This window comes from Phalaenopsis equestris, unplaced genomic scaffold (genome assembly GCF_001263595.1).
Source record: "Phalaenopsis equestris unplaced genomic scaffold, ASM126359v1 Scaffold224087, whole genome shotgun sequence".
Lineage (NCBI taxonomy): Eukaryota > Viridiplantae > Streptophyta > Magnoliopsida > Asparagales > Orchidaceae > Phalaenopsis > Phalaenopsis equestris.
The window spans coordinates 52,811-74,384 of NW_018242179.1; the positions used below are offsets into that span (position 1 = coordinate 52,811).

The following is a 21,574-nucleotide window of genomic DNA, read 5'->3' on the forward strand; positions in this document are numbered from 1 at the left end:
GTAGGAAGGAGGAGGAAATATTAAATCACTTATATTTCAAATGTTCTGTCTCTATGCATGTTTGGGTTTTTTTTTGGGATTTTTTCCATAGGAAAATTCCTTTCTTTTGGAGCAATGTGGTGGAATTCTCCTCTTATTGGGTTGATGGGGTCAATAAGAAACATAATTTGGCATATTTCCCATATATAGTTATGTGGTTTGTATGGATGGCTAGGAATGCTTGAAAACTTAAGGGGGAGCGTTTGAAACCTCTTATAGTCATTGCCAATATTCCAGCATACTTACCTAAAATTATTTTCTCAAGATTTCCTTCTTGAAGGGACTCCCTTGTTGTGGTTGATTCTCTTCTTGAGGCTGGAGGTTAGACTATTTTACTAGCTTTATTCTGTGTGGCTAGTGCAATAATATTCTTGTGGAGGATGATTCTATTTCTTTATTGGATTATATTTTGCTTAAAATCCAACGACCTTGGAATATACTATATGTTTTAAACAGGATTTGGGATCAAATAACAAGCCTGAAATTAAAAGATGGAATGGGATGGGGTTTTGTATTTAGAGAAGTTAGCTAGATGGGGTGTTTCCCATTTGGCGGTGGTAATCCCCCCCCTCCCCCGACCTTAAAAGGTTAATTGGAAGTGACTTATTAGATTTATCTTACATCAGGCTGGTATAGGGCTGGTCACAGCTGTGTTAAAAAATTTTCCCTGGTATTTGATTTTTAGTTTCCTGTTGTTTCTTTTCACAGTTGTTGAACGTTAATCTCCTTTATTAGGTTTTTTTACTCTTTTGTTGGTTTATTAGCTCTACTGAGTTTCTGGATTATTTTGGGTTGTTTGGTTGGATTATTATTAAAGGGTATTGTTGATGCCATTTCTTTTATAGCTTTTGGGACATGCTCTTTTGCTGGTGCCCCTCCACCATCTCATCTCAAAAGATTTTCTGAACTCTTGGATGTTTTCTGGATTTTATGCACTATGGTCTTTTGCTGGAATTGCTTCTATCCTATTATGGGCTTTTACCTGGTTACAATGTGCTTATCTGTTCTTCTTTAGGAAGATTGGGTTGTGCTGTTTCATTCAGCTCCTATGTTATTGTTTGGTTCTTTTTGGGCAGCCCCTGTATTGTGCTTTTTGGAAGCTCGGCTCGATTTGTTTCATTCAACCCCTATGTTACTGGTTGGATCTTAATGAATGGTTGGGGTTTCTGCCCAGCAAACCTCCTTTTGGTTTTCTCTATTCTGGTGGCTGCCCCTGTGTTGCTTTTTGTTGCTCTATAACATTCGATGGTTTTCTTTGATTATATTGGATGGATTTTTCTTACTGATTCTAATCACCCTTCTGGAGCTATGTTTTTTATGTGCAGAAAGCTGATATTTGACAGGAATTGGCTTCCCAAATAACAACGAAATAATTTAAAAAAGAAGATTTATATACATAACACTTAATTATCTAACAACTAATTTTTAGTTTTTACATATATTCCACCTTAGTTATGCTGAAAGGTATACTTCAGTTGTACAAATGTAAGAAAAAAATGCTGATACTGGCTAGGCAATATGCATCCCAGGCCATTGACTGACAAAACTAAAAAAGCTTCTTGATTGACACAGTTAATACAGGAATGATTCATAACACCCATGCCTGCACAGGCAGAATTTAAGCAATAATTAAACGGAAGATATTGAAGTGATTAATTCTGGAAAAATTACAGTAGTTATGTGGCTAGTCATGATAGAAGGAATTAATTGGAGCACCAATTATTTGTAAGCGTCGATGACCCGAGAAAAGAGAAGCAAAAACTGGCCGAATAAATACTGAAAACAAGGAAAAACAAAAATACAAGTAGCTGTTTTAAAAGTTTTCTCTTCAGCTGCATAATATAACACTCGCCAAATCTTATTTGCGAAAAAATAAACTCGAGATTCCTTAATGATGTTCATCATCATCACCATGTCCATCTGGAGGTCCCCCTGGGCCAATTACCTCCAACTGAAATGAATTAAGAGAAGAACAGAAATGGACATTAATTAGGAACTCACTCAATAATTGTCATGTACAAATCCCATAATTCTCATGTATTTACATATCTAAGACCAAAATCCATGAATGAAAAAATTGGTAGTAGTGATATTTTTGATGCCAAATGAAGGATTTGAGTGTTCTAAATGTAAAAATCGGAGTTTAGATGATAGATATGTAAATACATAAGAATTGTGGGGTATTGGGGTATGAATTGTGGGGTATGTATGTTAATGCCTCACTGAACGTAACTGGTATTAAAGATTAAAATAATTTCCTGACTTACCACAAAATATTGAGAGCATACAGGGCATTCATGCGGCTTGCCCTTCTCCAACCAGAACCACACAACATCATGCTCATCCTCTGAAAGCAACAAGAAGGAAAAATAATGATAATAATAATTACTAGAATTTAATAATGAAATCCCACTCACTCTGATTTTCCGGGTGAAGCGAAAAAATTTCAATTTTTGTAGCAGTAAATACAATATATATGCAAGCAAATATTTGATTAAAAATTTGCCTGAAAACGAGTTTTCTAGTTGGTACATTTGGCAAAGGAAGAAAAGTGAATGCCCCATAAAAAATAGCACATCTACGTACCTCCTTCACCACCAGGGCAGCCAACTATCCTTTTGTCATAATATGATTGAATCACAGCAGGTGCTTCCTGGACATAGATATCAATAGTCAAATGTTTCGCAGGCTTCAAAAAGAAAAGAAGAGGAAATAAACTAAATTTTATAAGGAGCATTTACATGCATACTACCCAATTCCAATGTTTTTACATAAATAACACCTAAATTTTATTTTTTTTACATTTATACCACCCAAATCTTCAATATTAGATTAAAAATATCACTATTTTGACAAGTCAAACACACCCTTTTATGTATAGGTAAAGTAGCATATTTTGTTAAATTGAAGTATAGGTGCTAGATATGTAAATTGAGGAAGAGAGAGAGGGAGGGAGAAAGGAAAAATATAGGGAGCCAAAGAGGAAGAGAGAGGGAGTGAAGGTGCTAGATATGTAAATACAGAGGAATATAGAAATTGAGTGGTATGTATGTAATCTCCCACTTTATAAATGTAATGTCCCAGCAACAGAAATTGGCATTAATAACTGTTGAATCCTAAATTGTCTTTTCGCAAACACGCCTCGAGAGTTAGATGAGAGAGAAAGAGAGAGTCGAATGAGAGAATATGTTCTGGTCTTCACAAAGTACAGTTGCATAAAAAAGGAGAGAACAATTATTATAACTGCCCGAATAACTGAATCGACGTATCTGTCGAATGAAAATTACATTATAATACAAAGAAAATAAAAAGTATGTCAATCGTCGGTACTTCGAGGTTCGACCATGCCAACTGTCCATATACATCAGGTTTGCTTCCGTCGAGGGTTTCAGTCGGTTAATCAAAGTTGTCGGGTCACTCGGTCAGGGTCACTCAATTGATAATCAACTGGTCGATGATCAGTCTCTTGGGAAGTCTACCTCGCTCTTTGGCACAAGACTTCAGTCTCCTGAAACTCCAACATAGTCACTCGATCCCTTTGATATTCATGTTGTCATTTTTGCCATATGCATATTAGTTTCCCAATTTCTCTATTCCTTGATGGTGACGACTACTATAAGAATAGAAAAATTTTTAAGTAATAAATGACACAGTATACGAGGAAATTAATTCAATAATTAATTCTCCCTTGAATTTCATGCCCGATGAGCCTCATATAAATAGGGCATGAAAACTTGTGTTGTATTCATCTTTTAAGGTTTCTGAAGTTCTTTGAGTGACGTCAAGGCTGACGGTTCAATCAAGAAGAACGTTGACGTTCTTCTAACTCTAGAAGGCTTTCGGCTTCCCGCGCCTACAACAGTCAAGAAGAGAAAAAAGAAAATTGTTAAAAGAACAAGCAGTCGACAACCAAACCTGGTCGATCGATCAAGTCACTTCTTCATAACACCCTAGCAATCAGGCAGTCAGGCACTGAAGAAATCTCTCAACAAAGATGCTTGACAGCCGGTCCAAGCATCGGCGTGAAATCTCTCAAGAAAGATGCTTGACAGCCGGTCCAAGCATCGGCGTGATAGTTGAGAAAAACCCCCAATCTGCCGCATCCATCGAAGGAACAGTGAGTGGCCAAGGGAGTTTGAAAGAATAAGCTATTGTAGATTTTCCTCCACCCCCACTACAAAAAAAGGATAGAAGTCTCCCGGCACAAGGAACTGACAAATTCTCCATTACCCTCCCTGGATTAAACTGATATTTGGGTATGTAAAATTTTTTTTGACCTTGGCACTTTAATAATTCCTTGACAATATCCTTAATGCAGATGAGTAGACCGCATCAAAAAAATTGTACTGATGGTGTGTACCGGTCGATAGACCCATTCAACAACTCCCAACAAGAAAAATTAGAGAGCAGGCAACTTTCATCGGGTTCGATGGAGCGTTGAATGAGAGATATGGTTCGCACTTCAGCGAAGGTGGTCAAGGAGGTTGCTAATGTGCCCATGCGGGGGTTGTTGGCTCGTTGTACGAAGTTGAAGGCAGAGGCTGTTGCGCTTCAATGTGAATTGAGCGATGTACAGGCTGAGTTAAGGCCCATTCGTGAGTCAAAAGTTTTGAATAAATTCCACCAAGACATCGACCGAATGAAGCATACTAGGTTAGGCGGGGAGTTAGTCTTCTGGTGGATGCTTCAACAAGGGAATGCCTCGGCTGAAACGGCGAAGACCCTTTTATTAAGTTTTTCCTTTGAAAACTATAATCATGTCATTTGTAATAAAATAATATTTAATTTAATGTGAAATGATTTTTGGTGTGGTACTTATCTTTTTGAAATGCTTTGACTTCCGTGCCCACCCTATAAATAGAGCATGAGACCGTTACTTTTTTATTTTTTACATTTCACTGCTTCTCTGATTTTCTTTCTCAAATCTCTACATGTGATCTTCCAATGGCTCTGAAGTACTCTGCCATGCTCTTCGATACTGACCTCGCAATTGACTCATTCATTCTGATCGCGCGGACGTTGAGGGAGTTGCAGAAATCATACGTCTTTTACAAGACTATTTTCTACGAAAAATCTGAGAATCTAATTGAATGACGAGCAACTTCAAAGCTGACTTGATTTTCTACAATGATTAGTTCAAGTATGGGTTGTGAGTGCCTCTCTGCTACGAGCTGCGGAGATTTTTTAATTGGCACGTAGTAATCCCGGTGTAGGTCCTCCCAAACTTAATCACTGTTATCATGACCTTAGTGGTCTTTTGCAGCCGGGAGGAAATTCCTTTGGCAGCAGACCTGTTCAATCAGTTATACTCCTTCAAAGTCCACAAGGATGGTTTCGCCATGTTCTCTGCCAGAAAGAAGCTCCAACTGCTTCGAGTTGAGAATAAAGTGAAGGATTGGAAAAAGCAATTTATGCTCGATTCCTATGTCGGCAGCTAAGGTTCCTCACCAAGTCGGCAAATACTTCAGCGGACAAAATCAAACCCTTGTCGAAGGAACTTTGTGTTGTGGGAGCAATGCTGGCTTGGCGTAAGCTGTCGATCCCTCAGTGAAGGACCAGATGACCTGAGATTTGTGGCTTGCTTCCGATGCTGTGGAAGTGTCTTGAGCGGAAGCTGTCTCAAATAAGTTGGTTTTCAAGCAGCAGAAACTAAAGTTCCAACCGTCCAAAGGTAATCTCATAGAAAGTCAGTCCCCTGATGGTGTTGCCCCTGCAACGGCCAACACCAGCGGTGCTAAATGTGTTACTTCCTCATTTAAGACTAGGGTCGTAGTTCAAAACACCGTAACTTGTGAAATTACTATTATTGCTCAATCTCATTCGGTTGATGCAGGGAAAAGTGAATGTAAGAAGTTTGCCTCTAATGAAGAAGCATCATAGGGAGTCGGGACAACAAGCACCTCATTGCTCCAAATCGACCAGTTCAAATCGACTCGCCCAAAATTGATCTGCAACCACTCGCTCCCCTTCCGTTTAGATTCACGGGCAGCTGACTCGCCTTTCATAGCTCTGTTTGAGAGAGCCAGAGCCGCCCTGACCGCATCTCCTTGTCCGGATCCACGTCTGAAGAAGTACAGCCGTCTTCTGGCTAGGATCCCTCGCTGTCTCCCGAGGGACAAGCTCTCCGTCAACAAGGGAGATGAAAGATTTGAACATCCTTCTTCACCCTTCAGTTAGTATGAAAAGGAGTCCTTCAAATGGCTTCCGATGAAGGGGGCGAATAGAAGTTTGAGGGTTGGCACTGACCACCAACTCAATTTAGTTGACTTTGAGGGATAGGTTCCCCTAATTTTGCCAAGACCGAGGAAATCCCATAAGTCCTGGTGAAATTGGGTGCAGTTGGACAACTTCGATCAAGACTTGAAAAGGCTGAGCCGTCAGAAGATTCTGCAGTAGTCAGCCCGTTTTCATTTAATGGTGACACAAGCTGCTCGCCTCCAAGATTTAACTCTGGATGCTATGGAGAACTCTTTGGTCGAAGCACATAATAAAGTTGTTTTACCATAATAAAGTTGTTTCACTGGAAGTTGAGCTTAAGAGGGTGCAAGATGATCAAGATCTCCTTAAGGTCAAGCTTGACAACTTCTCCGCTAAGAGGAAGGAGTCGCTCGAAATGCTGGATGTTTTACTGAAAGAAAACGAATATTTGAAAGCAAAGGTTGCCTTGTCAAGTTCCAACGAAGAAGATACGGATGAACTAGTGAAGCAATTCTAGCACGGCATGGATTATGCGACGGGGAGATTTATAAACCATGGTCTCATCGATACCAAGTTCTTCAATCCTGACTAGTTTCCAACTTTGATTCCTGATAAGGCGAAAGACTCTTCGGAAGAGGAAAAATCCACAAAAGTTCCAGCGGCGATGACTAATCGACAACTCAATGAATCCCGAGCTTTCAAGCTTTTTGTAATTTTGTTTTTAAGTAATTTGTTGAAAACAATTGTAAACAATTTTTGTAATTGCTTGTATATAAAAAAATCATGCGTTTGATTATATTTTTGTATTTATTTTGAATTGTCTGCAGTAGACGTATAGCTCTCGATTGTTTGCTCACCTCAGAAGCAAGCCTATCGTTATTTGTCGATCAACGGAAATTATTTGCTCTCCATCCTAATCGTTCAATCAGATCATTGCCCCTCAGAGAGACTTGTATCCTTGCATCTGGGGTGACCTTTTATATACTATGGATCTTATTGTTAGTGGATATTGAATCACCTCCGGAGCTAAATCACAAACTTAGATGGAGTAATTTTACATTAATCATCTAATAGTTTTTAATATCTATAGATTGACTTTACATCGATTGATTATTAATTTTTAAAATCGATCGATTATTTTTTACTTCGACCGATGATTCAGTTTTAAAATCAATCGATTATTTTGTATTTCGATTTGTCTTGCTTAATAACCCTCATATAATGTTGACCTTGTCTCGTTCGATCGATCGGATCTCCGTCTTAGTCGGGTTTACTCCTTGCACTAAGCACAGATCTTGTCGTTACCTGTAAAGATAACCACCAGAGCTTGTTTATGGGATGATTTACACTATACATTTTCGCGGATCTTGTCGCTAGCAAGCAGAGAACCATCTCCAAAAACTTTATCTTAGCAATTTAGAGACATAGGTATGCACTCAGAGGCAATGTGAATAACCGATCAATGTAATAACATTACAACCGATCGTTTTTTATGCACAGCTTATCACTTGATCAATCTGAGTTCACCGAGCGTTGAAAACAATCTTTATGCATTATTCAATCGGGTCGAGTTCGCCGAGTGTCGGAGAGAACTGAGTATCGTTAGAATAAAGTCAGCCAATTCCAAATTTCATTGTATTGATAAAACGATAATTTATAACTTGCCGGTAACGATACTCTTATTTAAAATATACATAGAATTTTGAGAAATTTTCTAAGGAAAAAGTTTCTTCAAATCATCTTCACTCTATGTCCAAATTAGTTCCTTCCCAGCATGAGTCTTCAGTTTGTAAGCCCACGAAAAAATTTGTTAGTTGATTATATACGGGCCACTCCAAGTTTGATCCAATTTGCCGACCGTCTGTCCACGAGCAGCTGGATCATCTTTCTTCAAGTCTAAATCTCCCAGGATCAAGATCTTCTCCCAGACGTGTTTGTTGAAGTATCGAGCAGTTCGTCTCTTCACTTCTTACTGTCAAAGAGCTGAGTTGGCTCGCCATTCTTCTGCAAAATTGAGAGCTAGCATTGCTGCCTCATTGTTAAATTCCTGTCATTCGGCCAGATTATCCTCTTTGAACGAAAATGCTGTGACGAACCTCTGAATGTATAGGTTGTATTCGACCGGTAGCATTGCTTCCTTTCCATGAGTCAGCATGAACAAGGATTGAACGTTCACAGTCAAAGGTGTCGTTCGAATAGCCCAAAGCACTGATGGTAGTAAATCCGCCTAGTTCCCTTTGGCTCCTTCGACTTTCTTGCTCAACAAATTTAAGATAAGCATATTAGCTGATTCGACATGCCCATTCGTTCGAAGGTGATGAATTGAAGTGAATTTTAGATCAAATTTATGGTTGGTTAGAGCATCCATAACTAAAGCAAAAAGATATGGGCTTAAATCCGATCCCTAATGTGTAGCACTTCAAATCTACACCCCTTTCCAAAGAAGTTATGGAATGTGTTTGTCCCCAACTCACAAACATTAGTAGTTCTTTGAGAGTGACCTATATCCTACGGTAAAAATAGTCACAAAAATAACAGCATGCAATAAGCAACTAAGCTTTTCCTTTTTAATATTAAGTAACTATTTTATGGAAGGAAAATGAGTAACAGACATTACAATGCTTAATGACCAAAGGAGGTAAAAAAATATTTGATTTAGGTGACAAGCTGAAGATTATCGGAGCAGAGTTGCTCAGGCCATAAGTAACCATATGTGGAGCTGTTGTGCCTATTGCACTTGTTTGTCGAAGAGGTCAAAGAGAGTTCTTTTATATCTTTCAGATAATTGATTTAATAGCAATTTAATCAAGTTTGGAGCAGCAAAATGAAAAAAATTATGATGAATATGGCACAAAACAAGAAAGCACGGGTAGATAATTGATTATATAAAGAGACGGATTATAAAAGTAATACTCATTAAAGATCGAGAATGAAAAATGAATTTTAAGTGGTTTGAGCTCAGAGAGTGGAGGGTAGACAATCACCAAGGTAGCATCTATATAAATAATAAAGAATCAATAAAAAGGAATAATGAGAGACCAAAGATACAATATATAGAAGTAGTGCAACACCACAAGTAGCACTCTACAAGCAAGAATGAAAGAATGAAGATTACCAAGTCAAATTGAAATAATTGGAATAAGGCTAATGATGATTAAATGTAAAATATTTATAATTTCATTAGTTCACAAATAAGTAATCACTCGTTAAAATAGGTTACAGAGTTATGGCTTTGTAAGATGGCGTGATTTTGATTGTTACCTATGTAATTTTAAAAAATGATGCACAGCACAAGTTAGTAGCTCTAAGATAGTGATAAGCATGTGAATTTCACATTGAATATATTTAAGTTTACCTGTTGATGCATAAGTAAATATATATGTCAATGGATCTTAGGTTGATCCCTAGGCTCCTAATCGATGGAACGAAGAACCAAACAATTTTTTGGGATAAAAAAACCATGAAACAAGAATAAACCATATTTTGAAAACCAGAGGGATCAACATTCAAATCATTTTGTTAAAAGTGCAAAGAAAAGTTGAGATCATAAAAAGTAACAGATATCCAGATAGTGTTTCTATTCTAAATATGGCAGTCGACAGTTGTAAAAATATTATGATTTTCACAAAACTAAACAAAAAGCCATGGCTCTCACATCTGAACCCTTTCTTAAATTAACTCCACATTTCAGCCTGGCAAAAAGCTTGCAAATAAGCTTGCCTATTAGTTGACAAATGCTCCGACACACAAATTACAGCTAAATTACTTTGCTATGACAATTACACTTTAGTGCAATCATCTGTTATTATAAGTAAAATTGATAATATCATCACAGTTACACAAGCCTAAAAATTAGAAGACTCTTTCATCAACCTGAGATAACCAGTTAGATGGTCTTTTAAGTAAGAGATCAGCAAAACTAGTTGTTCTCACTTTCCTTATTCTTGCACCCCTTGACTAAACAAAAAATTCAATATTGATAAAACTGATGCCATTTTCATCCCACCAGCAGCTCCAAAAAGATGATCACAAAAGATTCAAAATAAATTACTCCATCAAAATACTGATTAACTTTTCATTTCTAATATACTCCTGACATGAACTACAGGTTTCAGCATTGGAATAAACTTGCATATTAGTTCTTAGATGTCCCAAAACAAAACACAGCTACTTTACTTTGCTATAGCAACTTTACTAAATGCTAAAATCATTATTGTTCTCAGTAAAAATTTTCTAGATCATCACATTAAGCTACGCAAACAAAAGCACCAAAGACCATTACATCAGCCTAAGAAAACTAACTAGTTAAGTGGAATTTCCAGTAAAAGATCATCAATACTGGTCGTTCAAGCTTTCGTTCTCTTTGCATCCTTCATTAACTACAAAATCAATATAGACAAATGATGTCATTTGCTTCTCAACAAAACCACAAATATTATCACAAAGGAAATTAATGCATGCAAAAACAATATAACTTTCCCTTTTGAGTAAACATAACAAAAGAATTTTTAAAGCTTTTCAAAAGAACTCATAAAATCTTTTTCAACAAAGCAGATCTGTCACTATTTCCCCAGATTAAATCAACAAAAGCACCATTTTCCCAGAGCAAGCTGCAAACAATGAACTCATTCGAAGTTACCTCAGACTCTTCAATAGCTCATAAAACACTTAAAAATTGATATGGACCTGCTTCGGGGATCAGCAGAATACAATGAGGAAGAAAAACAGAAATTTGACATGTTCGTAACTCCAAAAGAATAAGATTTTGATAGGATGGAGGATGTAACTAAAAGAGAAGGGGGCTATCTAATTTCTTCACTGATTGCTTAATTTGAAGAAAAAAAGTACATCCATGCAATATTTTGTCATGGTTAAGAAAACTTGCAAAATAAACTTTGCATCAAAACCAGACATCATCACAAAAAAATGCATATAAGGTCACATAATCTTAATGTGTGACAAGTAATTGCATGTGAGTGTTTTCATGCTCTTAGTTCACTGAACATTATGCAATGAACCAAGAACATTGTAAATCCATGAGAAAATTAAGAAAAAAAATGTCTTGTCCAAAGAGCTAAAGATGAGCTCACCATGCAACTATTATACTAGTATGTAACGATATCAGCCTATATAAACACATCAAGTTTGATTGAAAAGTCTTATTTTATTAGAAGCCAATGTTAGCCAAATGCGGCAAAAAAACTCTCAAACTCAAATTTTGACATAACTGAGCTTCAAAAAAAATCATTAAGATTTATTTTAATTTTTCCAGGACCTCTGCAAAAGAGGATATTGGTCCCTTATTTCTAACTTGGAAAAAATGAAAAAAGGTTCCTAAATGAGAGCAATTAAATTGTTACAAAAAAAAAAAAAAAATTGCACATTCATTAAAAAATGAAATATTTATTTTCCCATGAAATCTTCAGTAGGAAGTTGCAACTGTCCTTTTTTAATGGGTTGCGCCAGTATCTGTACAATTGAAGCTCAGTAAATGATGAAGAACTCATAAACTCAAAATTAATTATGGAAATATTAGCTATTCCAAACTTAAGAAAATGGTTTACCAGAAAAATAGAAGTTTAATAACATGGTTACAATTTTGGATTAAACCAAGATTGAAAGGTTCTTATATGTGATCATTTTTTTTTTGTTATTGATTTTTCTTTTAATTTTTAAAACATTTTGTTTAATATGATTTATTTTTTTATTTCTAAAAACAAATTAACATGTTTATTAAAACACCAAATTAATTTTTATTTCTTTTGAGTGTTTTTAAAAACAATCATATCTTAATCAAATATGCCAAACATATTTTGTTTCAAATCAAAACATAAAATAAACAAAATAAAAAAAGAAAAAAATCGAAAATAAAATACAAAAGTGATCCCAATCGTCCCCAAGACATTGATGCCAAACCAAGTTGGTTTGACAAGGCTAATGATAATGATGATGATTTCTGGAAATTAAATACAAACTTTGTAGTAAATTTTACGATAAAAAATGACGGCCATAAAATGATTTTCTTACCATTAAATGAAACTTCTTTTGCAACAGCCAAACTTAAAAAATCATTAGGATATGTTCTTACGTGAAAAGGATTAAAAAATCACTTAAATATTATCTATAGAATTCTCAACTTTGCAACCAAAAATACCTATTCTATTCCTGGAGTACAAGATGGCATAAGTGTAGGATTAAATTAACATGCTGTAATAAATTAATTTATAAAAGAAAATTTAAAAAAAAATTAGTCTTTGATGTAATTAAAAACTATCCCGTGGTTACTTATGTAGCAATTGTTTAATGATCGTGTGAAATGTTTACAGCTAAAATTTGAATTATTCCCGCTTAATATTCCTTGTCTTTTAATCGGTTGGTGGGCCAACCAGGCACAAGAAAAAAATGTTTTTGCACCACTTGTTGCCATTGGTTCTTTCTTTGATAAATTGCACTATTTCAATAATTAAAATCACTTAATCAAACATAATCTTCCTTTTGGGCAAATATTATTAGAAATAAGTCTCATTTAACCATTACAGAGACATTCCTTATTATAGCTTGCATGCATTTTCCGTATCCGACTAAATGGACCATCGCCTCTCTTTAGGAGTAGGGTTAAATTTAGAATTTGGAGGCATAATGCCCTTAAAGGGATGATGCGCAATCCCGGTGTCTTGGATCAATATGTGGGTGTTCAACATGAGAAAAAATATGAAGTCTAACGTGATGGAAGGGAGAAGAAAGAGATTAATAAAGCACGGATACTCTCTATCTCCCTCCCTCAATCCCACCCCACCCCCACCACAATGTGATGGGATGGGGCAAGTCATCTCTAAATGGGGAGGAAATGAAGACAAGCTCCCTCCCTCCCTACTAGCCAAAAAATTGACTTTGTTAACATGTTAGCTTTGATGCTAGAAAGGAAGGAGAGGGGGAGCATATATAACAGCTGCACTCTGAAAAATCCACTTTCATAGTATGTTTGTGTGTGTGGGTACGGTGGTGGGGAATTTGTCGTGGTGGATGGATTGAAAAATGATATTATATTGTAAATCCTTATACTTTCAAGACATCAAGAATTCTACACATCTTATTGTTGCAATAGTCGCATTTAAATCCCAATGACGATTGAGTTTAATATTTCAACCTCAAATTTCAGCTTCTTTCACTTTTTAAAATTACGGAGGACTTGAAAAATATGTTCCAAAATTGAATTAGTTCTTATTAATAATGCTTAAAATAAGCTAACTTCTAGGGGGTTTTGTGGTGCTGCATGGATCGAAACATGTATCAAAATGTAAATCATTATACTTTTCAAGGCATCAGGACTTCTACATATCTTATAGTTGCAATTGTCGTAATTAAATCCCAATGAAAATTGAGTCATATATTTCAACTTGAAATTTCAACTTCTTTCACTCATAAAAATTACCAAGGACTTAACAATATGCTCCAAAATTGAATTAATTCTTGTTAATAATGTTTATAACAAGCTAACTTCTAGGCATGCAAGGAAGATAATTATCATCATCATCTTTCCCTCATCTCAATAATTTGCGAGCAACTTTATAAATCCTTATTTTGCATTCAATCTTGTTGAGAATTACAACAAGTATTAAAGAAATTCTTTATAAATCCTTCCATATTACCTTAATCTAACATTTTTCCTTCCTAATCCTTCAACCCTAATTCCATTCACTTGTCTAATACTTGTATTTTCTAATTTTTTATGCACAAATCCAGTAAGCCTTTCTATATCCAACTATACAACATTTTGTAGATTCTACAGCAACCTCACTCTACTATAAGCATTTTTCTAGTACAGCTTTCTTGCTTTAACCACATATTAACCTTAACATTTGCATTTCTATCATGTTAAGCTTAGCTATTGGTGACTTTTTTACTTCCCCACACTCAAATTCATTGAACATATAATATCTTATTGCAATTTTATAAAATTTACATATAAGTCGCTATAATACTATTGTACCACATAGTTCTCATGAGATATTTCTCCATTTTAACCATCCATCCTTAAGTCTAGAAATTATCTCATCATTATTATGTATAATAAATACACAATACTTAAACCTATTACAACTAAATATTACTTTTCTAACATTTGGTGTACACATCCAAATAGCCTAGGTTTTAGTCAACTATCTAAAATTTAATAGATTTTACGAAAACATTTCCATTAATATAATCATTTCTTATATTATCCTTCTTGATTTAGCCACACATTATCCTTATAACTCACATCTATCACTAAATTTAGTTGTAAGTGATTTTTTACTTCCCCACATTCGAATCCATTGAACATTAAAGATCTAATTGTAAGTTTACAAAATTTATATTTCATTGATAGATGAATCTCGCACCACATAATATTCCTGAGATTTATAACTATTTTAATTATCCAACCTTAAATCTAGAAATTATATCACCATTCGTTTGTATAATACATTCAAGGTAGTTAAATCTATCACACCTAGATATTAGTTTAATTTCTAATAATGGGTAGTATCATATACAAAAATTTATTAGGATGGTTCTAACATCTTTATTTTCTAGATATTTTCTCCATTGTTCTAAATTTTATTTAGTAAAATAGGTGTCAAATTATTCCGAATACAAACATATAATAAAAGCACACAACAAGGCATCTACTATAAATATCCTTTATAATCATCTTCATAATCAATGTAATAAGAAATGTACTTAATGAACAAGAAATAAAAAATGAAATTCCAAAGTATTCTAGTTCTATTCAGTAAAATAGAGCCCAACGAAAGGATCAAAGTGAAGGGATCCCATCCATTAGTATGAACTAGAATGAAAAAGACCATAGAAAGATAAGAATGTAGAGAAATGGCTAGATCAACCCTGGGGAAGAAGACACAACAATCTCATATCCTTACCAAAAAGGCACCCTCTATAAAAATTCAAATAAATATACCTAAGGAACTTACTGCTTTCCAACATTTAGTGTAAATAAAACCCTAAAAAATTTTCAAAAATGTATTTGAAATAATTATCAACATCAGGGTTCTATTAGTTATTCACCCTAAAATGAGTCATCTTAAAGTAAGCTCTACAATAAATAGCTGAAAGCATTGAAAATTTTCCCATTGTTGCATATATTGGAATTATCACGCTTATTACAGTGGAGGCTGAATGAATTATGTGATGCCTGGCCATCTAAAATTGCATGAACATGGGAACTTGATATTTTTTTCACAGATTAAAAAAATTCAAGAGAGATTGATGTTACATATGCAAGTAAAAATATTAGAGGTTAATAATGAAGATTGAAAAGCTTGGTGAGTATATAGAGGAATAAACACAACGAAAATTGCAATAAATAAGAACATAATAAAGGTTTTTCATTATTAGCTACAAAAAGCTTGCAACCAATATGATCAAAATTGTATAGCAAAAAAGTAACCTTCTCGGTCATCAAGCATCGAATAGTCTAAATCATCAAGAATCAGACAGCGCAAAATGTATCACTCAGCGAAAATGATCCCTGGCAAACAGAAATAGTAGATGGGATCAACAGACGTAACTAAAGGTTAGGAAAGCGAAGTGCCTAAGACCAAATGATCAAGGCTAAGTGATCACGGTCGAGTGACCAAGGTTCAACAAGGCCGAGTGACCAAAGCCAATTGATAGATGATCAAGTGGTCAGGGACGAATATTCAGGGAAAAACAAATGGCCTAAATATCCGAGGTCAGATGTCGGAAGTTAGCAGAGCAACTCGCCTTTACACAAACTAAATTGAGACCAACATTTTCAAGATAACATACCATGAAAGCCAGGGCGACCATAATCTAAGAGAGCCGCACCACAAAATCTTGGCGGGATAGGCCTAAATATGTCTTTTTATGAAGGTAAAACTACTATAAATAGAGAAAATTAAATATAATGAGGACTTGTTTTATCTTTTAGTGCAAAAAGGAAGAAACCTAACAATTTCCTCTTATCTCCTTTCCCCTTTTCAGGTTCCTCTCCGATTCCTCAATACATTGTCTTTCTCTCTTCTCACTTACGCTCTATTATTTGGGTGTGATTCAACGACAAATTTGGGTTCAATAAAAAAAAATTTCACTAACACATTTTTCCCAACAAATTTCCTCCAAAAGAACAATCATAGACATCAGTAACATCTATAATAGTGCAATGTTGCAAACATCAGTAGAAAAGGAAAAAAAGAAAACCCTTGGCCAGCAACTAGAACCAAGTAAACAGAAATCCATAAAAGGAATAATAATAATAATAAAACATTGAACAATATACTTCCATACAATAGTTTAATATTAAATTTATTCTCTAAAAGTTGTCAACTGTTAATAATCGAATGAAGTCTTCATCTGAGAAATTTCTGTAGATTGAACAAGATTTATTTTTTAGTTATCTTGATGGATTTGTGTTGGTTTGATAACTTAAATTACTTGTGCTTTGTCAACTATCTAAAATTTAATAGATTTTACGATAATATTTTCATTAATAAAATCATTTCTTATATTATCCTTTGTGAATTAGTCACACATTATCCTTATAATTCACATCTATCACTCAATTTAGTTGTAAGTGATTTTTAATTCCCGACACTCGAATCCATTCAACATTGAAGATCTAATGTTAATTTTACAAAATTTACATTTAATTTATATAAGATTCTCACACCACATAATATTTATGAGATTTTTCACTATTTTAATTATCCAACCTGAAATCTAGAAATTTCATCACCATTCTTCTGCAAATAGATTCAGGGTAATTAAATCTACCAGCACCTAAATATTAGTTTAGTTCTTAATAATGGGTAGCATCATATACAAAAATTTTATTTTGATAATTCTAATATCTTTATTTTCTAGACATTTTCTCCAATATTCTAATTTTTTTATTTATTTAAATAGGTGTCAAATTAATTGGAACAAAAACATATACTAAAAGCATAAAACAAGGCATCTAATGTAAATATCCTTTGCAATCATCCTCATAATCAATGTTAAGAGGATATGTTCGTAACGAACAAGAAATAAAAAATGAAATTTCAAACTATTCTAATTTTGTTCAGTAAAGTAAGGCCCGACGAAAGAATCAAAGTTAATGGATCACAATCATTGGTATGAACCAGAGGTAAAAAGTCCATAAAAAGATAAGAATGTAGAGAGATGGCTAGAACAACCCTTAAGAGAAAAATAAAGAGACACAAGAATCTCTTATCCTTACCAAAAAGGCATCCTCTTTAAAAATTCAAATAATAAAACCTACAAACTTACTCATTTCCAACGTTAGTGTAGACAAAGACCTGAAAAATTTTCAAAAAGTGTATTTGAATTAATTATGAACCTCGAGATTTCTATTAATTCTTCACCCGAAAATGAGTCCTCTGAAAGTAATCTCTGCAAGAAACAACTCAAAACTTTGCATTATGTGATGCCCCAATTTGCCGTATAAAATTGCATGTAAATGGAAAACTAATATTTTTTTATCACACATTAAATGAAAAACTTGAATTATGGAGGTCTACATTGGAGTCTAAAGGCCTTCGTTTAAGGAGAACTAAAACTGAATACATGGAATGTAATTTTAGTAGTAATAGCTCTAATGACAGAAGTGTGATTTTGGGTGATCAAATTATTAAAAAGTGTGAGCGATTTAGATATCTTGGGTTCGTTGTTCAAAGCGATGGTGATATAGATTGTGATGTTAACAGTAGAATTCAAGTTGGTTGGTTGAAGTGGAGGAATGCTTCGGGCCTTTTGTGTGATAGAAGAGTACCTCTTAGACTGAAAGGAAAATTTTATAAGACGATGGTGAGACCTGCAATGCTCTATGGCGCTGAATGTTGGCCTTTAAAAGAGAAGCATAATAGTAATTTAAGTGTTGCCGAGATGAAAATGATTAGGTGGATGAGTGGATTTACACTTAGAGACAAAATGCGAAATGAATATATTCGTGATAGGGTTGTTGTAGCTCCTGCGACGGACAAAATTAAAGAAAGTCATCTTAGATGGTTTGGTCACATTAAACGTCGATCATCTGATGATCCGATTAGGAGAGTAGATGTTTTAGATTCGACTTGTTTTGAGAAAGGCAGAGGTAGACCTAGGAAGACTTGGGCTTATTATATTAAAAATGATCTTAATTTACTAGAACTAAATGAAAATATGACACTAAATAGGACGCAATGGAGAAAAAGGATTCATGTAGCCGACCCCACATAGTGGGATTAAGGGTTTGTTGTTGTTGTTGTTGAATTAAATGAATTCAAGAGATTCACGCTACATACTAAAGAAAAAATTTTAGAGTTTTATCATTAAATTAAGATTGAAAAGCTTGGTGGGTATCTAGAGTAGTTGACACAGTGCAAATTGCGATAAATAAGAAAAAAATAAAGTTTTTCATTTTAGTTACTAAAAGCTTGCAACCAAAACGATCAAAATTGTATGATGAAAAAGTCATCGTCCAGGTCAACATGCATCGAATAGTCTAGATCATCGATAATTAGACTCCTCAAAATATGACAATCGTCGAGAACGATCCTAGGTGAGCAGAAATAGTAGAAGGGATTGCCGAACGTAACTACAAGACAAACCGAAGTGCCTGAGGCCGAGTGACCTGATCAAGACTAGGTAATTGATCATGGTCGAGCGGCCAATGTTAAGCAAGACCAAGTGACCGAAGTCGGGTGATAGATGGTCATGTGGTCGAGGACACATATTTAGGGATAAGCAAGTGGTCTATCCAGGTCGAATGTTCAAAGTTAGCCGAGAAACTCATTGTTGTGGGAACTAACTTGAGGCCAACATTTTCAAGACAACATACCACGAAGGCAAAGGATACCATAATCTGAGGGACCCACATCTCAAAACCTTAGCAAGATATGCCCAAATACATCTTTTTGTGCGAAGTTATAACAACTATAAATAGTAAAAATTACATATAATGAGGACTTTTTTATATTTTGGTTCAAAAAAGAAGAAACCTCAATGCCAGGACATTTTCCTCTCATCTCCTTTCCCTTTATCGGGTTCCTCAATATAAAAGATTCTCTTTCTCTCTCCTCATTTATGCTCTATTCCTAGGACGTGATTCAAGAACAAATTTGGGTTCCATAAAAACACTTTTCACTAACACATTTTACAGTGCAATACTGCAAACATCAGTGGTAAAGGAAAAAAGGAATGCCTTGGTAAGAAACTAGAACCAAGTAAACAGAATTCCATAAAAAGAAAAAGATAATAATTAAAAAAAAACAATCAAACTGCTCAAAATGATAAGCATCAGCATAAAACAATAAACACAAATGCCAGATCCAGAACAGCTCACGAAATGATTCACAGATCCACAATTCCTATGTCGCTAACCTTGGTGCCAAATGGTCCGACAGGCGCATCCATGTCAAACCGCTTCTTTCCCTGCACCAGCGAATAAAAACATCCCATTGATCCATCAAACTCTCAAAAAATATAAGACCCACAACAGAAAATCTTAGATTCAACAAGGCACGGCTCACTCGCCTCAAGCTCCGCCTCCAACTCCTCCCGCTCCAACCCCGTGGCAATCGGCATGATGTCTTCTACCCTCTTCTTACTGGGAGGCGGCGCATTACCTAAGGAATTAACATTAAATCATCAACTCTGTTTCCAGCCAAGTAAAATCGAATTGTGTAGTTAAGGGAGAGCGCACCAGAATCGACGGAGAAGAGGCGAGCAATCCTTTGGGTCGAATTCAAGGCTCCGCACCGAAGGGCGTTTCCGGCGACAGCCGGACGGTGAATTTGAATGGCTGATCGCCAAGGAGCGAAAGCTTGGAGCTGAGATGAAACTCTGCGCCACATCTTCGATCTCCAACGATGAAATTTTCAGGGTATTCCCGTTTGATCGCGTGCTAGAAAACTCGCTCTTCCTCTTGGCCGGTTTGTATACTTTTCCTTATTGGACGACGGGTCTCTCCATATTGCCAGCGACAGCGGGAGCTTGATAGGGTTATGCAGGAAGAGGGGCGCGTGCTTAGGGCCGGCTTACACTGTTTTACGGAACGAGAATTTCGCTTCGCAAGTAAATTAAAGGATTAAAATGTTGTGAGACGATTAATGACTTGGGACTTAAAATAATTTTAAATGTTAAAATAAACGGTGAGGTGAGTTTGTATAATTTATGAGAGTTCTACATACATATCACATATTTTTTTAATGAATTTATATATCTAATATCTAATATTTAATGTTTACATTTATAATGAAATATCCCAATAAAACTATCTTGATCAACATGAATCTTAACATACATTAAGATTGGGAGCTTAAAATATTGAATCAAGAATTACAAGCACTCCAATTCAAAATAATTGTCTTTGTAAGGCGAACCAAATGATGTGAAAAATTATACGATCCAAGTCTAAGTGAGTCTAGATTATGAACTTAAAATATAATAAGGAAATTTATGACAGTTTTTAGGGACCAAATGATCTCCAAATCTAACAAGTTTAAAGTCAAATCACAGATCTCAGAGTGAGTCTAGATTATGAACTTAAAATATAATAAGAAAATTTATGACAGTTTTTAGGGACCAAATGATCTCTAAATCTAACAAGTTTAAAGTCAAATCACAGATCTCAACGATTATATTCTGATGAGCCCAACATCACTTAATTCGTCATTAAGGCACTCATATATTTATAAAATATCATCTGATTAAGGTCGTCCCATGGAGTGGTTTGAAGTAAGAAAATATTTACCACTCATATATTTATAAAATATCATCTGATTAAGGTCGTCCCATGGAGTGGTTTGAAGTAAGAAAATATTTACCGACGGTACTATTCCCAAAATTTATAATTAGACTTACACCCAATTCATTAAAGAGATCTAAACATGGATGAAAAATTGAAGGTAGCTCTAAGCTGAAGAGGATTCTCGAGTCCTGCCACCGCCATAACACCGTCATCAAGCTGATATCACAGTCAAAGAAAAGAAGCACCCCTCTCTTAGCTTGACTTTTATTTTATATAAGGAAGAAAAATAACAAAGATATATTTAGTATTGCATGACTTCCATCCATGGTGTCTTGACAAAAAGACAATAATACGGAAACTCATACAATACTCTTAAGGATGTACGGACCTATCTCTTTGCTAGAAATGATGATCATCTCCGGTAGATGTATCTCTCTAGGCAGACTTGCCCCACATGGGTAAAAGAAATAGTTTCTTATTTTTATTATTTATAAAACGATATGAGTATCAATTGTCAAAATAGTCCACTAAATTTTGTCTGGGATTATTCAAGTCTAGAGTCTATAAAAATATCACTTTAGTCTC

The 21,574-nt window shown here is 35.0% G+C and overlaps 1 protein-coding gene across 1 annotated transcript; it reads right to left on the reverse strand.

Moving 5' to 3' along the window:
* Positions 1–1,668: 1,668 nt before the first annotated feature.
* Positions 1,669–20,311, reverse strand: LOC110037726 (putative cytochrome c oxidase subunit 5b-like). Its single transcript, XM_020742436.1, has 6 exons — positions 19,943–20,311; positions 19,774–19,865; positions 19,621–19,671; positions 2,626–2,692; positions 2,307–2,386; positions 1,669–1,990 (listed from the first exon to the last, which is right to left on the reverse strand). The coding sequence occupies exons 1-6, from the start codon at positions 20,091–20,093 to the stop codon at positions 1,928–1,930; spliced, it is 504 nt and encodes a 167-aa protein (XP_020598095.1). The 5' UTR covers positions 20,094–20,311; the 3' UTR covers positions 1,669–1,927.
* Positions 20,312–21,574: the final 1,263 nt, after the last annotated feature.

Excerpts from the sequence above, each read along its gene's own strand:
- LOC110037726 (XM_020742436.1), bottom strand. The coding sequence starts at position 20,093 with ATGTGGCGCAGAGTTTCATCTCAGCTCCAAGCTTTCGCTCCTTGGCGA. Across the intron at positions 19,672-19,773 it reads AGTTGGAGGCGGAGCTTGAG|GGAAAGAAGCGGTTTGACAT; the intron begins GCGAGTGAGCCG and ends TCGCTGGTGCAG. Across the intron at positions 2,693-19,620 it reads TCGGACCATTTGGCACCAAG|GAAGCACCTGCTGTGATTCA; the intron begins GTTAGCGACATA and ends ATCTATGTCCAG.